Source organism: Rhizopus microsporus (genome assembly GCF_002708625.1).
Source record: "Rhizopus microsporus ATCC 52813 unplaced genomic scaffold scaffold_14, whole genome shotgun sequence".
Taxonomy (NCBI): domain Eukaryota; kingdom Fungi; phylum Mucoromycota; class Mucoromycetes; order Mucorales; family Rhizopodaceae; genus Rhizopus; species Rhizopus microsporus.
The window spans coordinates 88,567-109,477 of record NW_019671929.1 but is presented as its reverse complement, the minus strand read 5'-3'; the positions used below and the strand labels follow the sequence as shown (position 1 = coordinate 109,477).

Genomic DNA, 20,911 nt, shown 5'->3' with positions numbered 1-20,911 from the left:
GCTGTCAGAAGGTATTTGCCGTGAAAGGTTATTCGACATTATTTGTACGTAATGAAGGACGGGAGCTATTGATGGCTGGCATTTTGTCGTATGCAGGTTGAATATTGGCGTATTTTTTTTTTTTTTTCCAACTCTGCTTTTCTAAACGCTTATTTATATTCAGCATTGAAAAATTGATAGTGCCTCTTTTGATTGCTATCAGGTCATTTTGAGGGCTAGAGTAGAATCTTGTAGCCTGTAAAGACAAGTTTACTTGACAGGAAGAAATGTTGCTAAAGGTATATATGTACATCTTTTTACAAAATAGATAAACTCAGAAGGAAAAACATCATGTTACTACTTGCTGTAGTAGATGTGCTAGTTTAGTACCCAGCAACACCGTATCACTGCCACTTTATTGTACATGTCATTTTCGGTATCCTTTAGTCCTATGTGTGCTTTTGATAGCAATGATGCACTCTGTACCAGGATCAATTATTCTATCAACGTTAGTGATACCTGTTGGTTCTTTGTATAATGAGTACAGTCCTCCTTTAGAGGTTGGCCTTTCTTTTTAAACGTTCATGAAGTACAACTAGACAATATTCATTTAGAGAGATATAGCGAAGAGAAGCGAGTGAGGCTTGATCTTGGATAAACGCTAATGTTACACAAATCACTACACAATGCCCATTGACTTGCATACAAGATCAGCCGTCTGCATTACTGGCATTGAAAAAAAAAAAAAAAAAAGATCAGATAATTGCTACACAGTAATTTCACTTATAATTTTCATTATTATGTATTGTAATTAAGAAACGAAAAAAAGAGAGTCGTCATCCTTTTTTAAAACTCGGCAAGATAGGAAAACAATGATTTATGATGATGACATGATAACCACTCATCGAGAAACATTTGAAGGTTAAATGCGAGTTGCATGTGAGTGGGGTTGTTCATTATCAAAATTCCTTTATAAATATTTCACTATTTTCATTCTATTTTCTTTTCTTTTCATTTAAACCTTTTCTTTCTAATGATTTCAAGCTGGGAGTTGTCGTCATTAACAATAGGTATAATCATTATTTCTACTATTGCCGGAATAGCCATCATTTCTTTACTGTTTATATTTTTAAAAATACGAAAAAAGAGAGGGAACTGTGATGTCGAACAACAAAAGAAAATTAAACCCATTATAACCAACACAACTGTCTCAATGACCAATAGTAGTAGTAATCATCATCAACGTCATCCTTCATCTTCAGCACCCATCACTTCTTCACTTGATTCACATGATATATTTTCTTCTTTACTAGAATATCCTCCCAGTGTGATACCTCCGACAAGCAATAACAATAGCATTCATAATCTAGAAAATGATCCAATTTTACTTTCATTAGCGAGACAAAGCATGGAAGAAAGAGCTGGTTACTATAGAAATCCTTCTAGAAATCCTGTTCCATATTATAATCATTCAACCCACTCTTCTTCCAGTTCCGATAATCGTTTAGTCATACGCGAAGAAGAAGACGAAGATTTAAAAGTCATCCAAAGGTGGTCTCAATCATCCTATCATGTCTGGTAGTGTAAATAAACCCTTATACCCCCATTTTCTCTCTCTTCTCCTTTTATACATAATTTATCCTTTTCCGTATAAAAACTCGTTTACATAAACATAAAAATAGTACAGAAATAACTTTATTAAAAAAAAAGGTATAAGGGATTTCTCGAATGCAAACACAATTTACAAAATAAAAGTTGAAAAGTATCTAACATATGTACAATTTATACATTATTTTCTCTAAGTTTGATTAATGGACCTAAATTCACATAAGTAAATCATATCATTTTACTTTTGTCTATGACTTTACCTAGAAACACTTTCAAATAATCGTTCAATATCTGTAGCGCATCGTGTAAATGAGTGATTCCAGAAACTGTATCTTGGATTCTTGATCAACTCTATGAATGTAATCAAGAGTCCCCAAGGATGAGGTCGATTTACAATGAGACGCTCTAATAGTACTCGTGTAATTTGCTCTTTGACAACCTCCTTTGTGCTTTCTGCAAACAAGTAAAGTATGACACAGCTAAAGTAGTGTGTGTGGCTGTTCGGGTATCGGAGCTGGTTTGCAGTAGCACTTAGGAACAAATAGCGACCTTCCGAATCGAGCTCGTTCAGTAGGTATTGGAAGATTTGAATAGGCGCTCCTTGATTCACGGGGATACCCTCAGTGACTCCAGTTACACCTACATAGAATACAAGTGCATTCATCATTGATACATTATATTTGCTGTCCTCTTGTTCATCCTTAGCAAGAATTAGCTTAGAAGGTAAAGAAGCCAAGAATTTGGCTTTATCGATTTGTGATTTCATATAATCGTCAACCTCTTGCTTCAGGTTGTTCTTCTTCAAGATACTAGTGTAATCAGATAGGATATTGGGTGATTGATTGATGTCTGGAAGTAAATCCACTTTAAGATTGGGCGTGAATGGATCCGGTAAACGCATATGACGAGGGAAAGCGCTAAGAATCAAATTACGTAGTTGAATGCAAGATGATGGAATAACATCACAGAGGCTATAATGATAATCGCATAGGAATTCAGGGAAATCATGCAAGAGTACAAGCAATACCCTGAGTGTTCCTCTGTATAGCATTCTTGTGGTATCTTTCAACTTAGCTTTGTGTAAGAAAGGGTTCAAAAACTTGAACAAGGATATGAGCAACTGTTGAAAGATTGGCCATCCCTACATAAAATAAAGGAAATTAGTTCTATATACTAAAGTCATTACTGCTCGCTCCTTTTACCTTTTGATTTTCAGCCAGCAGTAACTTGGGCATAAACATTCTATGAGAAGTCAACTGAAGCCAAGCGAATGTAAAACCAGGGAAGTTTAAAGGCTGGAGTGTGTTGAATGTATTGCTCAATGCACTGAGAATAGACATGTAAACTGTCTGCAGTTGTTGTTCGGATGAATGAAGTTCGCAGAGTAAGCTGGTAAAGAATCTCAAGAAAGGACGTTGATCAAATTGCTGCTGACGTTGATCATGCATTTGAGAAATCACAAGGATAACAATAGAGAGAATCTTGGTAAATAAAGCTATTCTAGCACTATCTGGTGAGTCCATAGCAGCTTTACCGATGGCTGAATTATCAACAGGTGGTTGGGGAAGTTCCATTAAGCAAACAATTAACTTGGAAAGGGCATCAATTGGCAAATAAGTAAGACCGACAGGCTGATTAAGCAGTTGCTTATGTTTGACAGCATGTTCGACGGAGGCTTCAATACAAGTACGATAAAAGAGCGAAGACATGTCTTCCATCTTGAAAATGTTTTGCTGTGAAAGTTGAGTGACAAACACTTTCAATATTTTGTCGGTGCTAGTAGGGTGTTGATAGAGTCTAATCCACTCACTGAATAAAACATGCATCTGTTCGCGAATGGCAATTTCTTCATCAGATAGACCTTGAGGCAACATAGGATGCTGTTGCAGTGTGACAGGAGCGGCCGTACTACCAGGAACAGAGCGTCTACGCATTTCTTCCATTAAAAACAATACGCTTTCGGGCACATTTCCTCGTAATCTGCTTAGTGCTTCTAAAGATGCCATAAAGTCTTGGCGAGTTGCTAAACCGCCTTCTTCATATAAACAAGCACGAATCAATCGAGCAGTAAAATCAATAGCGCTTATACGACCACTATCAATTAGTGTGGCCAGTTCTTGGTCTTGTTCAGGTAAGTTAATAAGGCTGGCTTTGATCAAAGCTACAGTCACAGGTACATTGTATTTACGCTCGTCATCTGCATGCGTTAACCAAGAAGTAACAAGAACTCCAACATTGGGTGATACTTCGCATAATCTTTCAAGAAGGACAACATAAACTTCACGGCCTAGTTGCGTTTCGCTTTTATAAAGCAATTGAACAACCTTTTGAGCGAAAGTGCGTGCTGCTTCTGCTTTATCAAAGCTTGACAAGGCGAGCAAAGGTATCTGATGAATAATAGTAATAATATCATGCTGTAAGGGCAGGTGGCCGAAGCTAGGGACATTTGTCACACTGATCAATTTCTCCAAATCACTAATGTACTGTGCAAACCTTTCCAAGATTTGGTGTGCACTGACTTGTTGCTGCTCTAGCAAAGAAATAAGACCATTGTTATATCCAGAGTGTAGCTCGGGGTGTATCATGCTTCCACCAGGAGCAATGTTATTACGCAGTAAACGTTGCTGTTGCTGCTGTTGCTGCTGCTGTTGTTGTTGTTGTTGTTGTTGTTGCTGTTGCTGCTGTTGCTGCTGCTGCTGCTGCTGTTGTTGTTGTTGTTGTTGTTCCAGTGTTGGTTGCTCTACCATCTGTCCAGCAGGTGCTTGAGGAGCCAGTCTTGGCACACGTAAAAAGTCTTCATATATACGAAGCTGGTTGGTGTGAATTCCATTGGGTTTAGGACGTAAAGGTTCAGGGAGTGTAGCAGGAAACCTTGAAACAGAAAATATGTCCATATCAAAGTATGGTTGAGGATTACCACGTTGTTGTTGCTGTTCTCGGTGCTTCTTGCGGCTGGCATAAGCATTAAGCAATATTTCATCCACTTCCACAATTACTTTTTCCATGGCTGTCTTTTCAATGACTGTGCATACCAAGTCCAAATTATCTGAAGCAGTCAATGCTGCAGCTTGTTCAGCAGCAACTTCACTTAAGCCATTGGATACAAAGGTATTTCTGAGATGATTTATCATACTTGCACGAAGCGGTTCTTTACAAGTCACCATAGCTAAGCTACCAGCAAGACTTCTTGCCATTAGATGAGCTGCCTTTCTCATCTTGTTTTCATCAGATTCCATTGCAAAATCCTTCAAGATTAATTCACGTGTGGATACCGAAGCAATGGCCACCGATCTTTCCACAACAGGTCCAATGATGTCAAAAATGGACTGCTTAATAGCCTGTAACGTCCAGCGTTTGGAATTGGGTTGAGCCGCGTATAGAACTATTTGAGAATTAAAAATCAAGTAGGGGCCTAAGTTGGGAAGTTGAATGAATTCATCCTCCATTTTATCCAATCCTGCAGAAGTAGCGACTGGTGATTGTGCGATAAGATTGGTAATAGGTGGCCTTGAAATAGCATATGGTGAGCTTTCCGGTTTTGCAACAACTGCTGTCGCTTGTGATTGTGGCTTCTTTGGCTTCCTGTTCTTTAATATCATTGTTGGCTGAATTGTGTTCAATTCTATGGATAAAATCTTGCACAAGACTTCAATCTCAAATTTAAGATTCAGTTTGAGGTCTGCATTTTGATAAAGTTCCACCAACAGTTTAAGAATAGCCATGACCCAGGGATTAGGAGGCACAAACACTTTACCCTTCTTGCCTTGTTCAAGCACTTTACAAACAAATGGAATAACCACGATTAAACGACTGCTGTCATAGCCTTCAAGAAGGAGATCTTTAAAGGAGATATGCTTCTGCTTGATAGGCTTATTTTGAGCCAAAGTCATACCGCCTAGCCAAGAACCAAGGTTTTTCAATAATGTTCGTTCAGTCGATGAAGATACTGTGTTATCTGAATTTAACAAAATCTTGATATTGGAATACGTCTCTCGTAGTACATGGTGGTATAATAAAGGACTATCCACAGACTTCAAAAGTAGTAGATAGAGATCATGATAGTTGGGTTCTATGCTAGCTCGTTTCACTACCAAATAGTTGCTGAACCACTGATACGCAGACTGTTGAAGAACATCTTTGAGGTCAATAGATTTGGTTTGCAAGTTATTGTGTGCAACATTGTTGATGATAAACAGTATCTTATCTTGCGTTGCTTCATTTGGAGTCTCATACATAACACTCTCATCCTTGTCCTTTGAAATATCTGGTACGCATATAGCTGTAAACACAGATGTTTGCGGTACTATGCTTTTCAACTTCTCTGGAGGAATACTAGCTGATGATGAAGGTAAGCTGGGAATGGGCTGACCATCCATAATATTTGGTTGTGGAGGTTGCTGCTGCATATGTTGCTGTTGTAACCTTCCTACTTGCATAGCTTGCTTTATCATGTTGACAATTTCTGGATTAGTTAACTGAAGAGCAGGTGCTTGAGTTAAATGAAAACAGTATTGTGGCCATTCAGGTAATCGTGATTGGAATTGTGTAAGGGCTGTTAAACCAAATCTGTATATTTTGGTACCTGGTACATGTCCCAAGGCATCAAGTACATAACGTAGTGCTAATCCAAGAGTAGCGTATGTAAACAGTCTGTGCTGTATTAGTTGACCAAATAAAATACTTGTGATTGTAAGTTCTTTCTCTGGGTATTTTGGGAAGAAGTTGTATTCATCCAATAAGTTATGAATCATGCATGCATATATGTCGTTTTCTCGAGGATCTCTGGATTGACTAAATTTCCGAAGTTTTTCAATCATTCCTTCTATTGATATCTCTCCACTATAGATTTTTTCATAATATGAATTTGCTTCATCTTCAATCTCCTGTTTAAAGGTTACAACGTTGGCTGTAGGAGCAGGGGTTTTTGAAGGGGTCTTTCTGAGTGCAGGTTCTGGTACTAATGGAACTACTCCGGCAGTAGCAACAGGAGTGGTGGCAACAGTGGGGCCCTTTTGATTAATCTTTATATATCCTGCTTGAATATCACGTAGTATTTCTTTTTCACTTGTATCAATATTGCTATATAATAAATCAATAAAAACATTGTCTTTTATGCACTGTCATTCCATACCTTTCAGCAAGCACTTTTATAAAGACATTGACGACGTCCATAGATAATGGTACAGTAATTGGAGCTGATTGTGTCTCTTGTCTAGTCAATTCAGCTCTAATTTTGCTACCAAGGAATGCTAAGCATGCTTTACAAAATACGTCACCATTTTCCTTAATTTTATCTTGAAGCCATTTTTCAAGGTTTAGGTATTCTCGACGAGCTGCTAGAGCAGCCAAGTCGATGGTGAATAAGAATGGTTGAAGATCAAGAATAGCTGGCAAAATCTATATTTTATCTAAGTATCTCTCTTGACCTTAATAGTATATATGCTTTTACCTTTAATTCATGAACAAACGCTAGGATTCTTGTTAAAGCAGTTGGATCGTTATTATAAAGTTCAAGAATGTTCTTTTTAAACAATTCAGGTTTTGCCTTCCAAAATTTGGTAAAGACAAAGACACTGCTTGCATTTCCCGTGAAATAGTAAACGATAAGTCTCGCGAATAAGTCTTCGTGGACCTTATTTGCAAGTGGCTAAAAAAAAGGACATGTATATTTAGTAAGAGTTCAAGATGAATAAAGTTAACTTACATCAATTTGTAGTAAACCCATAAAAACAAGTTCAGGACTCTTATTTACCATCATTTCAAGAAAAACCTTAACATCATCAACTACAGCAGTATCAGCCATCTTGATAACACATTCAATCAAGTCCAGTGAATTCAGTTGTTCTTTTACGAGTTGAGTAGCCAAGGTACGGTTACTGGCATTAGCTGTAGAAAAGTCATCTACTTCCATCACTTTTCTTTTTGAGCATGCGGGTAGATTAACGTAATCAGTAGGGGCATTAGTCATTTGATATAGAGCACTGAGCTGTCCCTTTAAATTTTTCCACTGTCCGAAAAACACGTTTGCTGGAAATGGATCGTTTCCCTATTGACATACAATAAGCATAAAACCAAGGGCTTTTGATTAATAATTACCTGTTTAGAAAACTTCCAGGCAGCTATTAGCATATCTAAGCCTTTCGAATCATATAGAAAGAAATGTTCATAATCTAAGCATTCAAAGACTTTTATCCAATCCAAGCTAGGGACCTATATTCAAAAAAAAAAAAAAACAAGATAAGCGATACAACAGAGACTCCTTTTTTCTATTCCTTAAACCTTTTCGTCGATTAATATGACAAAGTTATCTACTCTCCAAGTTGTATCCTTGTTGGTTGTGCCATTGCCTACGCCTGTCATATTTGTATGTGTCCTTGCCATACAACCAATAGTTTCAGCTACTTCCTTTTCAGTGATTTCAGTAACTGTAGAAAGTAGTTCTCGAACATTTGTAATAGAACTACAACATTCGTAACCTCCTTCTAGAATCATTTTACAAATACGGCCCTCGGTCTGTTCAGCATCTTTATTGCTAAATTTCATTTTAAGCAACGGTACTTTTTCTAATTTAAATTACTTACTCTGTCATTGCTTTTTCAAACTAAAAAAGAAGAAAAAGTGTTACAAATTCAATTAAAGAAAAAAGCATCTTTTTACCTTTTATAATACAAGTCTTTTTTATTTTATTTTTCTCCTAAATTAAAAAAACACGAAAGAAAAAAAAACATCCGCATTTTCTTATTCAACGTGCAAAATATAAAAAAACTAATCCTCTCTAAATTGTTCGGAGATGGAATATTATGAATTCAGTCAATCAGATGTGTCCAAGATGGTGCTATTGAACTCCGCATGCACTGTTGTTAAAGAAGAGAGAAAGGGAGAAAGGGAGAAAGAGAGCATAGTTGTTAATAGAACTTGTTTAAATTCTTTATGATTTGAATGACCCAACAGGGAATGTCATTCAACCAAAAATAGTGCTTATGTCTTTAATAGATTTGATGAAACAAGCCTAAATTTTAAAGTTAACTCGGTATACAGTAAAAGTGTTACCTGTGAGAAAGATGACATAAAAGAGCTGAAACAGAACTTTACCGAGCCTATCAATGCATTTTTTATTGGAACAGCAGTCCTTTGTTATATTACAACAAGTACTTGGTCGATGCATTGGCCACCTGTGACTAGAACAAACTTGAACTGGATTCATCAGAATCAGGATAGGTTTGTGGTGACGTGTACAGTGGTATAATCAAGTACGTAAATAAATACAAAGTTTCCGATCATACGACCTTGTAGATTGAAGATATCCAAGACGAGATCAAGAAGTGTCCCCATTCAAGGCCCATTTGGCCCTCTAAGGCTGTAGGAGCCTCTTTGAGTTCAAGATATAAAATTGGCATGATGCTTATTAAGGGTTCATTAGACGCTGATTGCGGGTTCCCTTCTTTGTTTGCATAAACACAAACAAGTTTTTTCAGGAGTACATCTATTGAAGCAAGTGATGATGACTTTCAAGAAACACCATTGCTAGAAAAGGTAAAGATAGCATCTATTAATTCTTTTTTTTTATAAGTGAGCGTTGTAATAGTCAAGAATACCCGTACTACTTTGAAAGTTTCTACAAAAGATATATCTACTCCTGGTCCTTCGAACGCTGTTACCAGCGACAAGGCTCCAAAAAACTAATTATACCGTGGATTTAATGCGCTATCTATAACGGCAGTGCATTCCTTAACGCCTCGGTAAGCAAAATGAATAGTACATTATTTTTTATTCACTAGTCTTCTAGTTATAACACAACAGAGTCTTTCAAATCAGCTATTTATATTCACCCCTGCTCTTGCATAAAACATGGATAGCCTTAGTTGAAAGCATTCTTCAAATAAACTGTCAATTGATTTTGCCGCTCGTAAACCCAAACAGATATGTCTTATAAATGCATAGAAATTGCATACAGCAACCAATCTATTCCGACAAGCTAAATCAATATATTGCCATTCTGTATCCATTTCCTTTAGTTTGAACCGATATAACTCGCTTTCTTTATCAATTTTTGATCCACATCCATAACACTGTGAAGCTGATCCAGGACGAAATATGGATGCAAATGATGAGCGCCCTGCTAGTTGCTGATGTTGCTTTTGAAATGAAGTCGTGGTTTCTATAAGACATGGTTGATAAATAGCCGAATCAAGTAATCTTTTTATAATGTATTTAGGCAGCCTCGAACAAGAACGCAGACAGGGCTGTGTGTCCATCGCCGTGCATGATTTCAAAAATGGAAGTCGATGTAAAAGGTCGATTGGAGTTCGAGGTGTTGCCTCTATAAACTCCATGAATAACCTTTGCCATTTCCGATCGAGAAATTCGATGCGTTTATTATGCTGAAAGCTATCTGTTTGTTTTGTTCCTTGAGTTACTTTTATCTTTTCTTTCAGTTCCTTTAATTGTCCTCTCTGATTTTCCAATTCTTCTTGAGCCGATTCTAATAATTTTTGTGTTTGAAGCAGCTTCTGTTCTGTAGCGTGGTGTGCTTTTCTTTCTTTGGCTACCATTGCGTTTGCCTGCTCAAAGAGATGTTGTGAAAGGTCTTCGAGTTCATGTTCTATTTCTGCTGTTTGCTGCTCTGCACTCTGCAGCTTTTCTATTTGCCAAATATATTTTTCATTCAACACAGTAAGATCTTTTTGAAGTTCCTCGATTTGAAGAGCTTGTTTCTGCACTAGAGTCGCATCAAAAAAATCAGTTTGAGCAGACTGACAACTGCTCAAGGTAGATACAGATGATGAAAATGAAGGCGTTGAAAGTAAAGGACTATCATAAGTGGCTGGTGGTATAGCAAGTATAGGTGAAGACAATGGCTTTGTTCCTACATCCTTTGTTCCATCAAATATAGGATCTATAATAATGATAGGATTATGCTGTAAATGATCGACACTTCTCCAAGACATACTCCTATCCCTCTTTCTTTCTTTTTCTCTCTTTTTGCGAAGTAAAAACTAGGGCAAAAAGCCAAAATAAAAAGAAAAAAGAAAAGTTAGAATATGACCTGTACTCGATCGTTTTTATCCCCTCGGAAATTTTAAAAATATACAGCATGTTTTATTATTCGAATAAATGAACATCTGTGGGCATTTCGAACGTAGGTTCTTCCAATTCTTGCCAGTTGTTTGAACGCAAGTTTGAAAAATGAATAGCGTTCTTAACATAATCTTGATATAAAGTGGATATAAATGCTTGCTGTTTATGAATATAAATCATTTCAGACCACATGCAATATCGAATATATATGAGCCTATGCTGTTGCATAACTAATTCATTCTCATCCTAAGCTCAAAATGATGAGAATATAAAGATTTGACTGAAATAGAACTTACTGCCTCTATCGATTCCTTTAATCTCTCTACTTCTGCTTCTAGGCCAGGAACACCACTATTTTGATGTAATTTAGCACGGTTTGCTGAGAGACGCTTCGTGATGGCGTCTGTCTGGTTTACAGAGAGTCTACTTCTTCTTTCCTCCAAATCCTATACATTTTAGTTAGTAAATATAAGTAACATCTTACTTGCATTTACTCTATATGACACCAATAAATCTCTGAACCTTTTCAAATTTTCTAATACTCCGTCTGTAGCATTCCCAGTCTAATAATAATAATAAGATCAACTGCTTTTATCTGCATATTTTTCTTACTTGACTCTCTAGTATACTACTTTCGCTCTGCATATGCTTTGCAACCATTTCATACCCTCTCACTACCTGTTGACAGTTTCTGCATTCACCCGCATGATATCTTAGCTCTGCTTCGGCTAGTGAACTTTAAGAGAGTTAGTGTCAACCATTGATTGTTTATGTCTATTACTTTAAAGCAATTGAGTATCTTGAATAATCAGCGGCTTGACCATGCATTCGACGGATCATTCGCTCCATGATGAGGCAAAGATTGATATAGTGATGGATGGCTGCAGATACGCGTTTTTTAGTTTTTTGTAATTGTTCATCCAAGTTGTCAGGTATCAGTGCATTTATTTGATCAATAGATGGAGGCTTCCTTTTGAACTCTTCATCTACATTTGGAGGATTTTGTTTACGCCAGGCGGCTAATTCAGACGGCTCTGTTAGAAATTTAGATAGAATATCGTCCTGACGTAACACAGGATGACGAATCACAGCATTAATAAATCTTGACAGACCCTTTCGTCGTTTCTCTAGAAATGCTGCATCTCCTATATATATAAAATGACGTTATGATTAGAATAAAACACCACTACTAGACTTACTTCCACCTAGCTTCTTTGGAGGTAGATTGGGTAAGGCTCTAAAAGGATACCGCTTTAACAATACTTCCCATAACCACCAAAAATCGCTATATCTTCTAAGAACAATAGATGATCTTTTTTCGTTTGTGACAATGTAGTTTACATGTTTGAATATGAACCCTTCCCTTTCTGGTGCCACTGTCACAGTGATTTCTTCAATATTTTCAAACCAATGCTTCGTGTCTAATAATGGTTTATCATGCTTTTGTTGAACAATTTCCTTTTTCATGCCAGGATAAGTATTATTCACAGGCTTTGATGGTTCTTGTTGCAGAATGATACTCAATTCAGGTAAATCTATACGTTGGTCAATAGCATTCAATCTATACAACGTATCTTTTTGCTTACAGTTTTTATTTTTATGCAAACTATCCAAGCTAATGTCTATATGGAATGAATAAGAGAGTAATTTTCATAAACACATTCCCTTTACCAAGTTTATGCTGAGCACAAGCCAGTAAAGCAAGAGCTGTATTGAACTCGGGCTGAGTTACATGAGACGCGCCATTCGGTGCAACAATTTGCATAATCTAAGTTTTTTTTAAAAAAAATACATTTAAAAAGAGGATAAAGAAGAGGAAAGGAAGATTGACTTACTTTTTCGATTTGATTAGCAGATATTCTTCCTTTGGTCAAGATACTGCTTAGTGTTGTATAAGATACTCTACCAGAGCGTTGATGTTGTGAAAATAAAGAATCATATATTTCAGGTAAGCGAGCCCCACCTAATAAAAAAGTTTGTAAAGGCCATTCTTTTCTTTGTTTGTTTTTATTTACTTAAAACGTTGGTAGCGTTGTATTCAATTCTTTTTCGAGATAAAGGTGAAGAGTCTGCAGCATCAGCAGTTGTATGAACAGGTGGCGAAGTTGCGAAATTTGGAGTAGTAAAAGATCTGCTCATGTCTGGTGTATTTGTATAGCTACTTCCCCAAGGATCCTCTTCATACTGAGAAACAAACATGGAAGTGTTCATTGAGTTTCCTAGAAATGTACTAGCAGCAGTAGAAGTAGTATCAAATAAAGAAGTTGATAGAGGATCGTCATCCTCATGAAGCATTATGAAAATAGTAAAAGGGAAAAGGACAGCAACCAAATTGCTTACAGCCTGAGATTTTTGATTGGATTGTAAAAAGAAAAAATGATTGGCTGCTATCCTTTATGTCTCTTTGTCTGCTAAACAGGATTGGTATTTTTTTCTTGATTGCATAAAGCAGTTATCCTTCATATCCTTTATTTATATGTGATTGATATGAATATAAACAATTTGGAATGTCTTTTGTATAAAAGAAAAAAGGGGGAAGTGATTAAAAATGTTTACGGATTGCTCTAATGCTTTGTTGTAAGCTTTCGTCTATTGGATAAGGGCCATTGATGACTTGTTCTACTGAGAGTTAGTAAGGATATTGATAGTAAAAAGTCGACCTACCAAAGAAATCATTCAGAGATTTTTGAATGTCCTTAATCAACGCCAAGTTTTCGCCAAGAAGGCCAATAATGTTTATTAAATGCTCAGTAAATGCTATGCTGTAAGGCCCTTGAGTCAATTTTAACAACTAGAATGTATTAGATGACGCACATAAACTTATAATTTACTTACTTTCTTTACGAAATGAATAATAATACTGTTATCCAATTCTTTCCCCTCTTTTTCAAAGTATTTCAATACAGGAGTTGTATAATTTAACTGTACAAGATAAAGCATTCTGTCTACCCAAGTCCTTTGCAGAGCCATTTGAATTTCAGGAGCAAAATGATTATACTTGTGCTTTATACATTTCTTAATAACATCAAATACCATAGGTTGCTGTAATTTGTGTCTATTGGCTATCTCGTCCAGAACAATATGGAGAATAGGTGTTTCCGTAGTACGAAAATAATTTTCAAAGTAACTAGTTTCCAGCGTCATGTATTCAATCCAAAGTAAGAGTCCCATGGAGCTTATTGGATATTTTAAGGCATTCACGATATACTTTGTTACTCCTGTGATGCTACCTACACTTGTCTTGGGCGCTAATGCTGTATAGAGCTCTCTAAGTACAAATTGAACCTCTGTGATCTCTTGTTGCTGTGCCTATGGATATGATGTTAAAACTATACGACGAGCATCTCCTTTTTTTTTGGTTACCTGTAACAACTGTTCATCATTCATAGTTGATGCACAAGCAAGTAAAAAGGTTACATCATCTACCATATCTGCTCTAATGACTGATCCATGCTGTGGAACATATAACGCATTGAGTAGTTTAACTATCAAATGACAGTAAGTTTCACATTGAATAGAAATATACTCTCTTTTTACTCATTAGATCGTAATTGCACAAGTAATGAACAGATGGTGGATTTGATGAAAGATAAGGTCTTTTTAACTAACAAAGATTAAAACCATATACCATGATCCTTGTTTGAATACCTACTGTTATTAGATCAGCTGGTGTCATATGAGAACTATTCAAGATCGTAGCGATTGTCCTTGATATTTCCAAAGGTGCATTCGAGAGTTGTGCACTCAACAGTTCAACAAAGGTTCTATTACCATTCCTTATGGATACTAACTCCAAATCTCTCTTTAACCGTGTAAATGAAAATTTACCGAATTCATCTTGTAATCTCTTTATTAGTAGTTGGGTGTAGATGTAGGTTTCTTGTCTTCCACAGCATACTTTCTACTTGATCAATTAGTACATATATACCCTTTCTGTTTTCTCTCTTTTTTACCTTTAAATCATGGTCAATACCCTCAATGTCTACATCATCCTTTGTCATCATTTCCTTTAAAATATCTTCAAAGATCAAATCATACACTTTAACAAAAGTCGACGCTGTTCTTAATCTAGCAACTTCCTGTTTATATCCAGTCTCTGACATTCTCTAAAGATTATGTGTGTCAATTGTCTATAGGGTACATATGCATCACAACTTACTAGAATAGCAAAATTCAAGAAAGCGCAGCTTGGGTACTTTTCCAAGAGCTCATACATTGTCTGTCTCCAGTGTGAGTCTTGAATGAGCACGTCTAACCAGGCAAACGTGATATGACTCTCATCGCGCATAAAAAAGTCATCACAGCGTTTAGGATCAAAGCGTTCTTTCAACTGTTGTCGGATAGCTCTTCTAAGAATACTGCCACTATCCAAACCAACGCTGTCTACTGAAGCAGCTGTTACATTACACATGGAAGGAATACCAAGGTAAGATTCTGATAATAAATTAACAGCTTCTAAAGGAGATCCACCATGATTTATATATTCAAGGATGCCATCGTTGTATATATTTTGTTCGAGTATGGCATCTAATAAAAGTGATTTTAGATTAACAAAGAATTAACACGTATAAAAGAAAAAATATACCAGTCTGTGATAAAGCCTTTTGATGTTCTTCAGGAGTAGAGATTCTCAATGGCTGTTGCATTGTTCAATAATCAGACGCGTGCTAAAAAAAAAAGTTTTGAAAGAAAGAAAGAAAGAGAGAGAGAATTGATTACCCGACTCTTCCCCCCTTTTCAAATGAGATTATACCAAACACCACCATTACCAAGGTAAAATATCAAAATATATACATATACACGATTATTAATATACTTGAAAAGTTATTCTGAAGAGAAATGTATAACTGAACTTGGTCTCATTTTAAAACATTCAAAGAAAGTAGCAACTTTACTTGTAGGCATTCAACACTTAAATAAAGATGCTCTAAGGCGAGGAATCACTTGTAGACCTTGTGCAGGAACAATACAAGAAGTATAAAACAATAGAATAGGTTGACAATAATACTGATAATAATAATAGCAACATATGGGATATTATGATTCAACCTATAAAAGGTACCACATTCTATGATATATATTGTACTCACTTCTTTAAAAGGGTTGTTATTTGTTGTGATCATATTCGTACTAGAAAGGATTTAGAGGACACAGTGGTTCATGAGTTGACACATGCTTTTGACTCTTTAAGGAAAGGGACATTTAAGAGTATTTGTCATCTTATTGCATGTGGTGAAATAAGGGCAAGTGCTATAGGTAATTCGTATGATAAAGACAGTATGCATATATAATAAACAAGAACATAGGCCAATGTTCAAATATAACATCTGAGAAACAAAGAGATCAATGCATCAAAGATGACGCTGTGAGATCGACAGAGTTGCATTGTGGTACGGAAATAGCAGAAAGAGTAGTAAGGGAAGTGTTTAAAACTTGTATCAATGATAAAGCTCCCTTTTAAAATAAATTTTCCTATATTCCTTGTGCAACTCCCTCCTTTCCCTTTTTCCATCAAATGACTGAAAGACAATCAAAAACAACACAGGAAAGACATGAGCGTATACTGAACGAACTTGTCAAGATGCCAGGCAATGATCTTTGTGCAGATTGTGGAACAAAGAGTAAAAAAAGTTTATAAACATCAAGTGACATTTGCCTAAAGATTCTCCTGTAGATCCTCGTTGGGCATCTTACTCACTTGGTGTCTTTCTTTGTATTCGTTGTGCTGGTATACATCGTAAAATGGGTACTCATATATCCAAGATAAAGTCTATTACCATGGATCAATGGACTGTCGAACAAATAGACGTAAGAGACACAAAAGGAAACTATGCTCTTATTAACTGTGCTATTTAGATGATGCGTAATTCAGGAGGAAATAGTGTAGTTAACAGCAAAATAAACCCAAATAACCACCCATTACCCATTGGAGCAGACGATGATCAGTAAAGTAAAGCAAAGGATAATAATATGGTTCTAATAAAGATAAATAGTGCAATCGAAAAATATATCCGAGCAAAATGGGAAAAGCGCCTATTTATGATACCAAAGAAGACAGCTCTACCAATTATCCAAACACCACCCAAGAGATCTTCTTCTGTTCCTGTTCATATGCAACCAAAAGATGATATACAAATACAAAAGCCATTACTACAGCAACAACAGCAGCAGCAACAACAGCCAGTTTTACCCAACCAGTTTATGTTGACAGATGATCAAAAGGTTGACCAACTTGTTAAACTAGGGTTTACTGATCGAGTCATGAATGCGGATGCACTTCGTAGAGCAGGCGGAAACGTTGATATTGCGGCAACCATCTTGACAGAAACAAGAGCAAATAATGTAATGTCTGCGAGCAATTTGTTCTCTACAAATAACATGTCACCCGCTTCTTTACCAACAAGCAATCCTCTGTATGCGAGTCATGTTCAACCTTTAGGTAACACCTTGCCTATGCAAAGTGCAGTATTAACGAACAATACTCAAGCCAATCCGTTTACATCAAATATATCATCAGTATTCATGCCACAGCAGCAGCAGCAACCATCCATGTTTATCTCACAACAACAACAAGCAAATAGTGTAGGCTTTCCTCCTCAACCTAACACAGGTAATATGTTTGCTACTCAACAGACATCTTTTTCTTTGCAACAAAATAATAGAGCACTTTTTCCTGTACAACAACAGCAACAAACAGCATCGCCTTTTATGCAACAACCAAATCCTACTACACAAGTATCTGTTAATGCAAATGATCCTTTCAATCTAGCACCAAATAACTTTGCCAATCCCCTTCCTAATAATGTCATTGGAAACTTGAATGCAGGTAAGTCAACTGGACCAAGCTATGAGGGTGTAGTATTCACACTATTCAAAGGATACAATTCAACACCACTATTTAATACTACCAACAATCATGGACAACCCCAACAGTTTTCATCTGCTCCTAATACACCATTTCAGGCACCTACTACCAGTAATCCATTTTCTCAAATGAATACAACCCATACTACTCCTATCGCTACTGCTACATCCAATCAACCAGGAAACAGCCTTTTACCTTTTATGAATCAGCCATTCAACAATAACAACATGGTTACAAACCCTTGGTCAACAAACCCCTCCTTTTAGATGAAATAAATATGAAGGATATCAAATGCTTATATAAAGCACTTGTTTTAATCATCTGTGTGTCAATTAGTCTCTAAGGAAACAGCCAATCTTCAACATGTCTTTTTATCTTGACAACAGTAATGAATAGACGGCCTAGATGCTGTTGCTGTGTTTGCTTACTTTCAATCCAATCACTCAATGACCAAACATGATTTATAAAAATTCGATATGTTCATGAGAGATATTCTGTCTAAATAACCTCAACAACTAAAAAATAAAAGCTTCTAGGAGACACAATGGTAAGTTGATAGAGTGTATGATCTTTGAATAAGAAGTTAGCATGAATAAATCACTATCTGGTGTGTTTTACTATCTAATGAGTCAGAATGCGTTCCATTAGCCATAGATACACTCGTAAGGCGCACTGCTGTTTATGGAGATAGTATAAAAATGCGTACCTTTCCTTTTGGTGCTACCCATTGGACATCTCTATAAGTAAAACGGTCAATAAAAATAGCTTGGTACTGTTCTCAGCTGATAAGATTAAATCATTGTTCTGGAATTTTCATCTCTTTCTTTTTAAGGAAGCATGCTGAAAATAAGAATGGATCACCCAGTCTTCTAAAGACAATAAACACTTTATATTTCCCGAAACTTTTAGATTTTCGCTGGACAATTAACTCTGCTTGTGTAAGTACATATACGTCATCCGTCAAGGGAAGATTTTTTTTTTATCAAATCGATATGTATCCATTTTTGGTAATCAATTGGACAAATCAAACTCATAATGATTTCTATCCGATTCGATTTGATTGTAGTAAAGACGAGAATTTGCGAGAAAAGACATAAAGAGTATCATAGGGAGAACGCTACTCCCGAATATTCTAGAGTGACATGTTGTCGGATAATGAATTTTATCCAATGAAAAATGAACGAATCTCCTAGAAGAAAAATAAGTTCACCTAAAAATAATGGTTTTGCATAAGCATTGTTTCACGCATTTCGTATATAAAAAGATTTGTTTTTCACATCTCTTTCTTTTCTCTCATTTATTTACAAGTTTAAAAAATAAGTGAAAATGACTACTAAAGCTGTTGGTATTGACTTGGGTACTACTTACTCTTGCGTTGGTGTATGGCAAAATGATCGTGTAGAAATCATTGCAAACGACCAAGGAAACCGTACGACTCCTTCTTATGTCGCTTTCACTGATACTGAACGTTTAATTGGTGACGCGGCAAAGAACCAAGTTGCTGTAAGTATACTTTATATGTGTATACAACTACCTGTACTTACTCTTCTCTAGATGAATCCACACAACACCGTTTTCGATGCTAAGCGTATGATCGGTCGCCGCTTTAATGACCCCGAAATTCAAGCTGATATGAAGCATTGGCCATTCAAGATTGTTGACAAAGATGGCAAGCCTAACATTCAAGTTGAACACAAAGGAGAAACCAAGACATTCACTCCCGAAGAAATCTCATCCATGGTTCTTACTAAAATGAAAGAAACTTCAGAATCTTATCTTGGCACTACTGTTTCATCTGCAGTAATCACTGTCCCTGCTTACTTTAACGATTCACAACGTCAAGCTACAAAGGATGCTGGTACCATCGCTGGCTTAAACGTTCTTCGTATCATTAACGAGCCTACTGCCGCTGCTATTGCCTACGGTTTGGACAAGAAGACCAAAGGCGAGGCCAACGTCTTGATCTTTGACTTGGGTGGTGGTACTTTTGATGTCTCTCTCTTGACCATTGAGGAAGGTATCTTTGAAGTCAAGGCTACGGCTGGTGACACACACTTGGGTGGTGAAGATTTTGACAACCGTCTTGTTGATCACTTTATTCAAGAATTCAAGCGCAAGTTCAAGAAGGACATCTCTGGTAACGCTCGTGCTGTTCGTCGTCTTCGTACTGCTTGTGAACGTGCCAAGCGTACTTTGTCCTCTGCCGCGCAAACTTCCATTGAAATCGACTCTCTCTTTGAGGGTATTGACTTTTACACTTCCTTGACTCGTGCTCGTTTCGAAGAATTGAACCAAGACCTGTTCCGTAGCACTATGGAGCCTGTCGAGAAGGTCCTTCGTGATGCCAAAATTGACAAATCACAAGTTCACGATATCGTCCTTGTTGGTGGATCTACTCGTATCCCCAAGATTCAAAAGATGGTCTCTGACTTCTTCAATGGCAAGGAACCTAACAAATCTATTAACCCTGATGAAGCTGTCGCTTATGGTGCTGCTGTCCAGGCTGCCATCTTGACCGGTGATACGTCTGAAAAGACTGACTCTCTCTTGCTTTTGGATGTCGCTCCTCTTTCACTTGGCATCGAAACCGCTGGTGGTGTGATGACACCCTTGATCAAGCGTAACACAACTGTGCCTACAAAGAAATCTGAGATCTTCTCTACCTATGCTGATAACCAGCCTGGTGTGCTCATTCAGGTGTATGAAGGTGAACGTGCTCGTACAAAGGATAATAACCTTCTTGGCAAATTTGAGCTCACGGGTATTCCACCTGCTCCTCGTGGTGTACCTCAGATTGAAGTTACCTTTGATGTTGATGCAAATGGTATTTTAAATGTTTCTGCTCTTGACAAGACTACTGGTAAATCTAACAAGATCACAATTACCAACGATAAGGGTCGTCTTTCCAAGGAAGAAATTGAACGTATGGTTAATGAAGCTGAGAAGTACAAGGCTGAAGATGAAGCCGCAGCTGCTCGTATCCAAGCTCGAAACGGTCTCGAATCTTATGCATACAACCTTCGTAACACACTTCAGGAAGAGAAGGTTGCTTCCAAACTTGATGCTGCTGATAAAGAAAAGCTTGAAAAAGCGGTGAATGAGACAATTGAATGGTTGGAGAACTCACAAGAAGCCTCAAAGGAAGAATATGAATCTCACCAGAAGGAATTAGAAGACGTTGCTAACCCCATCATGATGAAGATGTATCAAGGCGCTGGTGGTGCAGGTATGCCTGGGGGCGCTCCTGGTGGATTCCCTGGTGCTGGTGCAGCTGGTGCAGGCGGTGACAGTGGACCTACTGTTGAAGAAGTTGACTAAATTGGCTAAAACACACACACATATATACACTCATTTAATTCTTTGCATCTCCCATCCTTTAGT

The 20,911-nt window shown here is 37.0% G+C and overlaps 8 protein-coding genes across 8 annotated transcripts; 4 read left to right on the top strand and 4 right to left on the bottom strand.

Annotated features, from left to right (window-relative positions):
* Positions 1-1,632: 1,632 nt before the first annotated feature.
* RHIMIDRAFT_35493 (Not1-domain-containing protein) lies at positions 1,633-8,294 on the bottom strand. Its single transcript, XM_023615146.1, has 10 exons — positions 8,245-8,294; positions 8,169-8,188; positions 7,867-8,119; positions 7,684-7,797; positions 7,292-7,633; positions 7,037-7,234; positions 6,719-6,984; positions 2,790-6,666; positions 1,848-2,728; positions 1,633-1,796 (listed from the first exon to the last, which is right to left on the bottom strand). The coding sequence occupies exons 2-10, from the start codon at positions 8,174-8,176 to the stop codon at positions 1,778-1,780; spliced, it is 5,958 nt and encodes a 1,985-aa protein (XP_023463897.1). The 5' UTR covers positions 8,177-8,188; positions 8,245-8,294; the 3' UTR covers positions 1,633-1,777.
* Positions 8,295-9,398: 1,104 nt separating this feature from the next.
* RHIMIDRAFT_245313 (uncharacterized protein) lies at positions 9,399-10,535 on the bottom strand (the record flags this gene model as incomplete). Its single annotated transcript, XM_023610179.1, has 1 exon — positions 9,399-10,535. One exon carries the CDS (start codon positions 10,533-10,535, stop codon positions 9,399-9,401), a length of 1,137 nt encoding a protein of 378 aa, XP_023463896.1.
* A 98-nt stretch (positions 10,536-10,633) lies between these two features.
* RHIMIDRAFT_35464 (uncharacterized protein) lies at positions 10,634-13,018 on the bottom strand. Its single transcript, XM_023615145.1, has 10 exons — positions 12,681-13,018; positions 12,501-12,628; positions 12,337-12,433; positions 12,252-12,287; positions 11,865-12,200; positions 11,447-11,810; positions 11,278-11,401; positions 11,160-11,228; positions 10,962-11,111; positions 10,634-10,911 (listed from the first exon to the last, which is right to left on the bottom strand). Exons 1-10 carry the CDS (start codon positions 12,958-12,960, stop codon positions 10,690-10,692), a joined length of 1,806 nt encoding a protein of 601 aa, XP_023463895.1. The 5' UTR covers positions 12,961-13,018; the 3' UTR covers positions 10,634-10,689.
* A 47-nt stretch (positions 13,019-13,065) lies between these two features.
* Positions 13,066-15,372, bottom strand: RHIMIDRAFT_293591 (uncharacterized protein). The gene is made up of 9 exons (XM_023614002.1): positions 15,251-15,372; positions 14,825-15,192; positions 14,619-14,771; positions 14,318-14,566; positions 14,203-14,269; positions 14,029-14,150; positions 13,501-13,974; positions 13,330-13,456; positions 13,066-13,284 (listed from the first exon to the last, which is right to left on the bottom strand). The coding sequence occupies exons 1-9, from the start codon at positions 15,309-15,311 to the stop codon at positions 13,208-13,210; spliced, it is 1,698 nt and encodes a 565-aa protein (XP_023463894.1). The 5' UTR covers positions 15,312-15,372; the 3' UTR covers positions 13,066-13,207.
* RHIMIDRAFT_35428 (uncharacterized protein) lies at positions 15,228-16,311 on the top strand. The gene is made up of 5 exons (XM_023615143.1): positions 15,228-15,438; positions 15,490-15,640; positions 15,689-15,723; positions 15,767-15,921; positions 15,972-16,311. The coding sequence occupies exons 1-5, from the start codon at positions 15,299-15,301 to the stop codon at positions 16,124-16,126; spliced, it is 636 nt and encodes a 211-aa protein (XP_023463893.1). The 5' UTR covers positions 15,228-15,298; the 3' UTR covers positions 16,127-16,311.
* RHIMIDRAFT_205777 (Arf GTPase activating protein) lies at positions 16,181-16,521 on the top strand (the record flags this gene model as incomplete). Its single annotated transcript, XM_023606853.1, has 2 exons — positions 16,181-16,286; positions 16,340-16,521. The coding sequence occupies 2 exons, from the start codon at positions 16,181-16,183 to the stop codon at positions 16,519-16,521; spliced, it is 288 nt and encodes a 95-aa protein (XP_023463892.1).
* An 89-nt stretch (positions 16,522-16,610) lies between these two features.
* RHIMIDRAFT_35437 (uncharacterized protein) lies at positions 16,611-18,088 on the top strand. Its single transcript, XM_023615144.1, has one exon. The coding sequence runs from the start codon at positions 16,636-16,638 to the stop codon at positions 17,794-17,796; it is 1,161 nt and encodes a 386-aa protein (XP_023463891.1). The 5' UTR covers positions 16,611-16,635; the 3' UTR covers positions 17,797-18,088.
* Positions 18,089-18,856: 768 nt separating this feature from the next.
* On the top strand, positions 18,857-20,848 carry RHIMIDRAFT_245309 (70 kDa heat shock protein 2; the record flags this gene model as incomplete). The annotated part of the gene is made up of 2 exons (XM_023610178.1): positions 18,857-19,033; positions 19,085-20,848. The coding sequence occupies 2 exons, from the start codon at positions 18,857-18,859 to the stop codon at positions 20,846-20,848; spliced, it is 1,941 nt and encodes a 646-aa protein (XP_023463890.1).
* Positions 20,849-20,911: the final 63 nt, after the last annotated feature.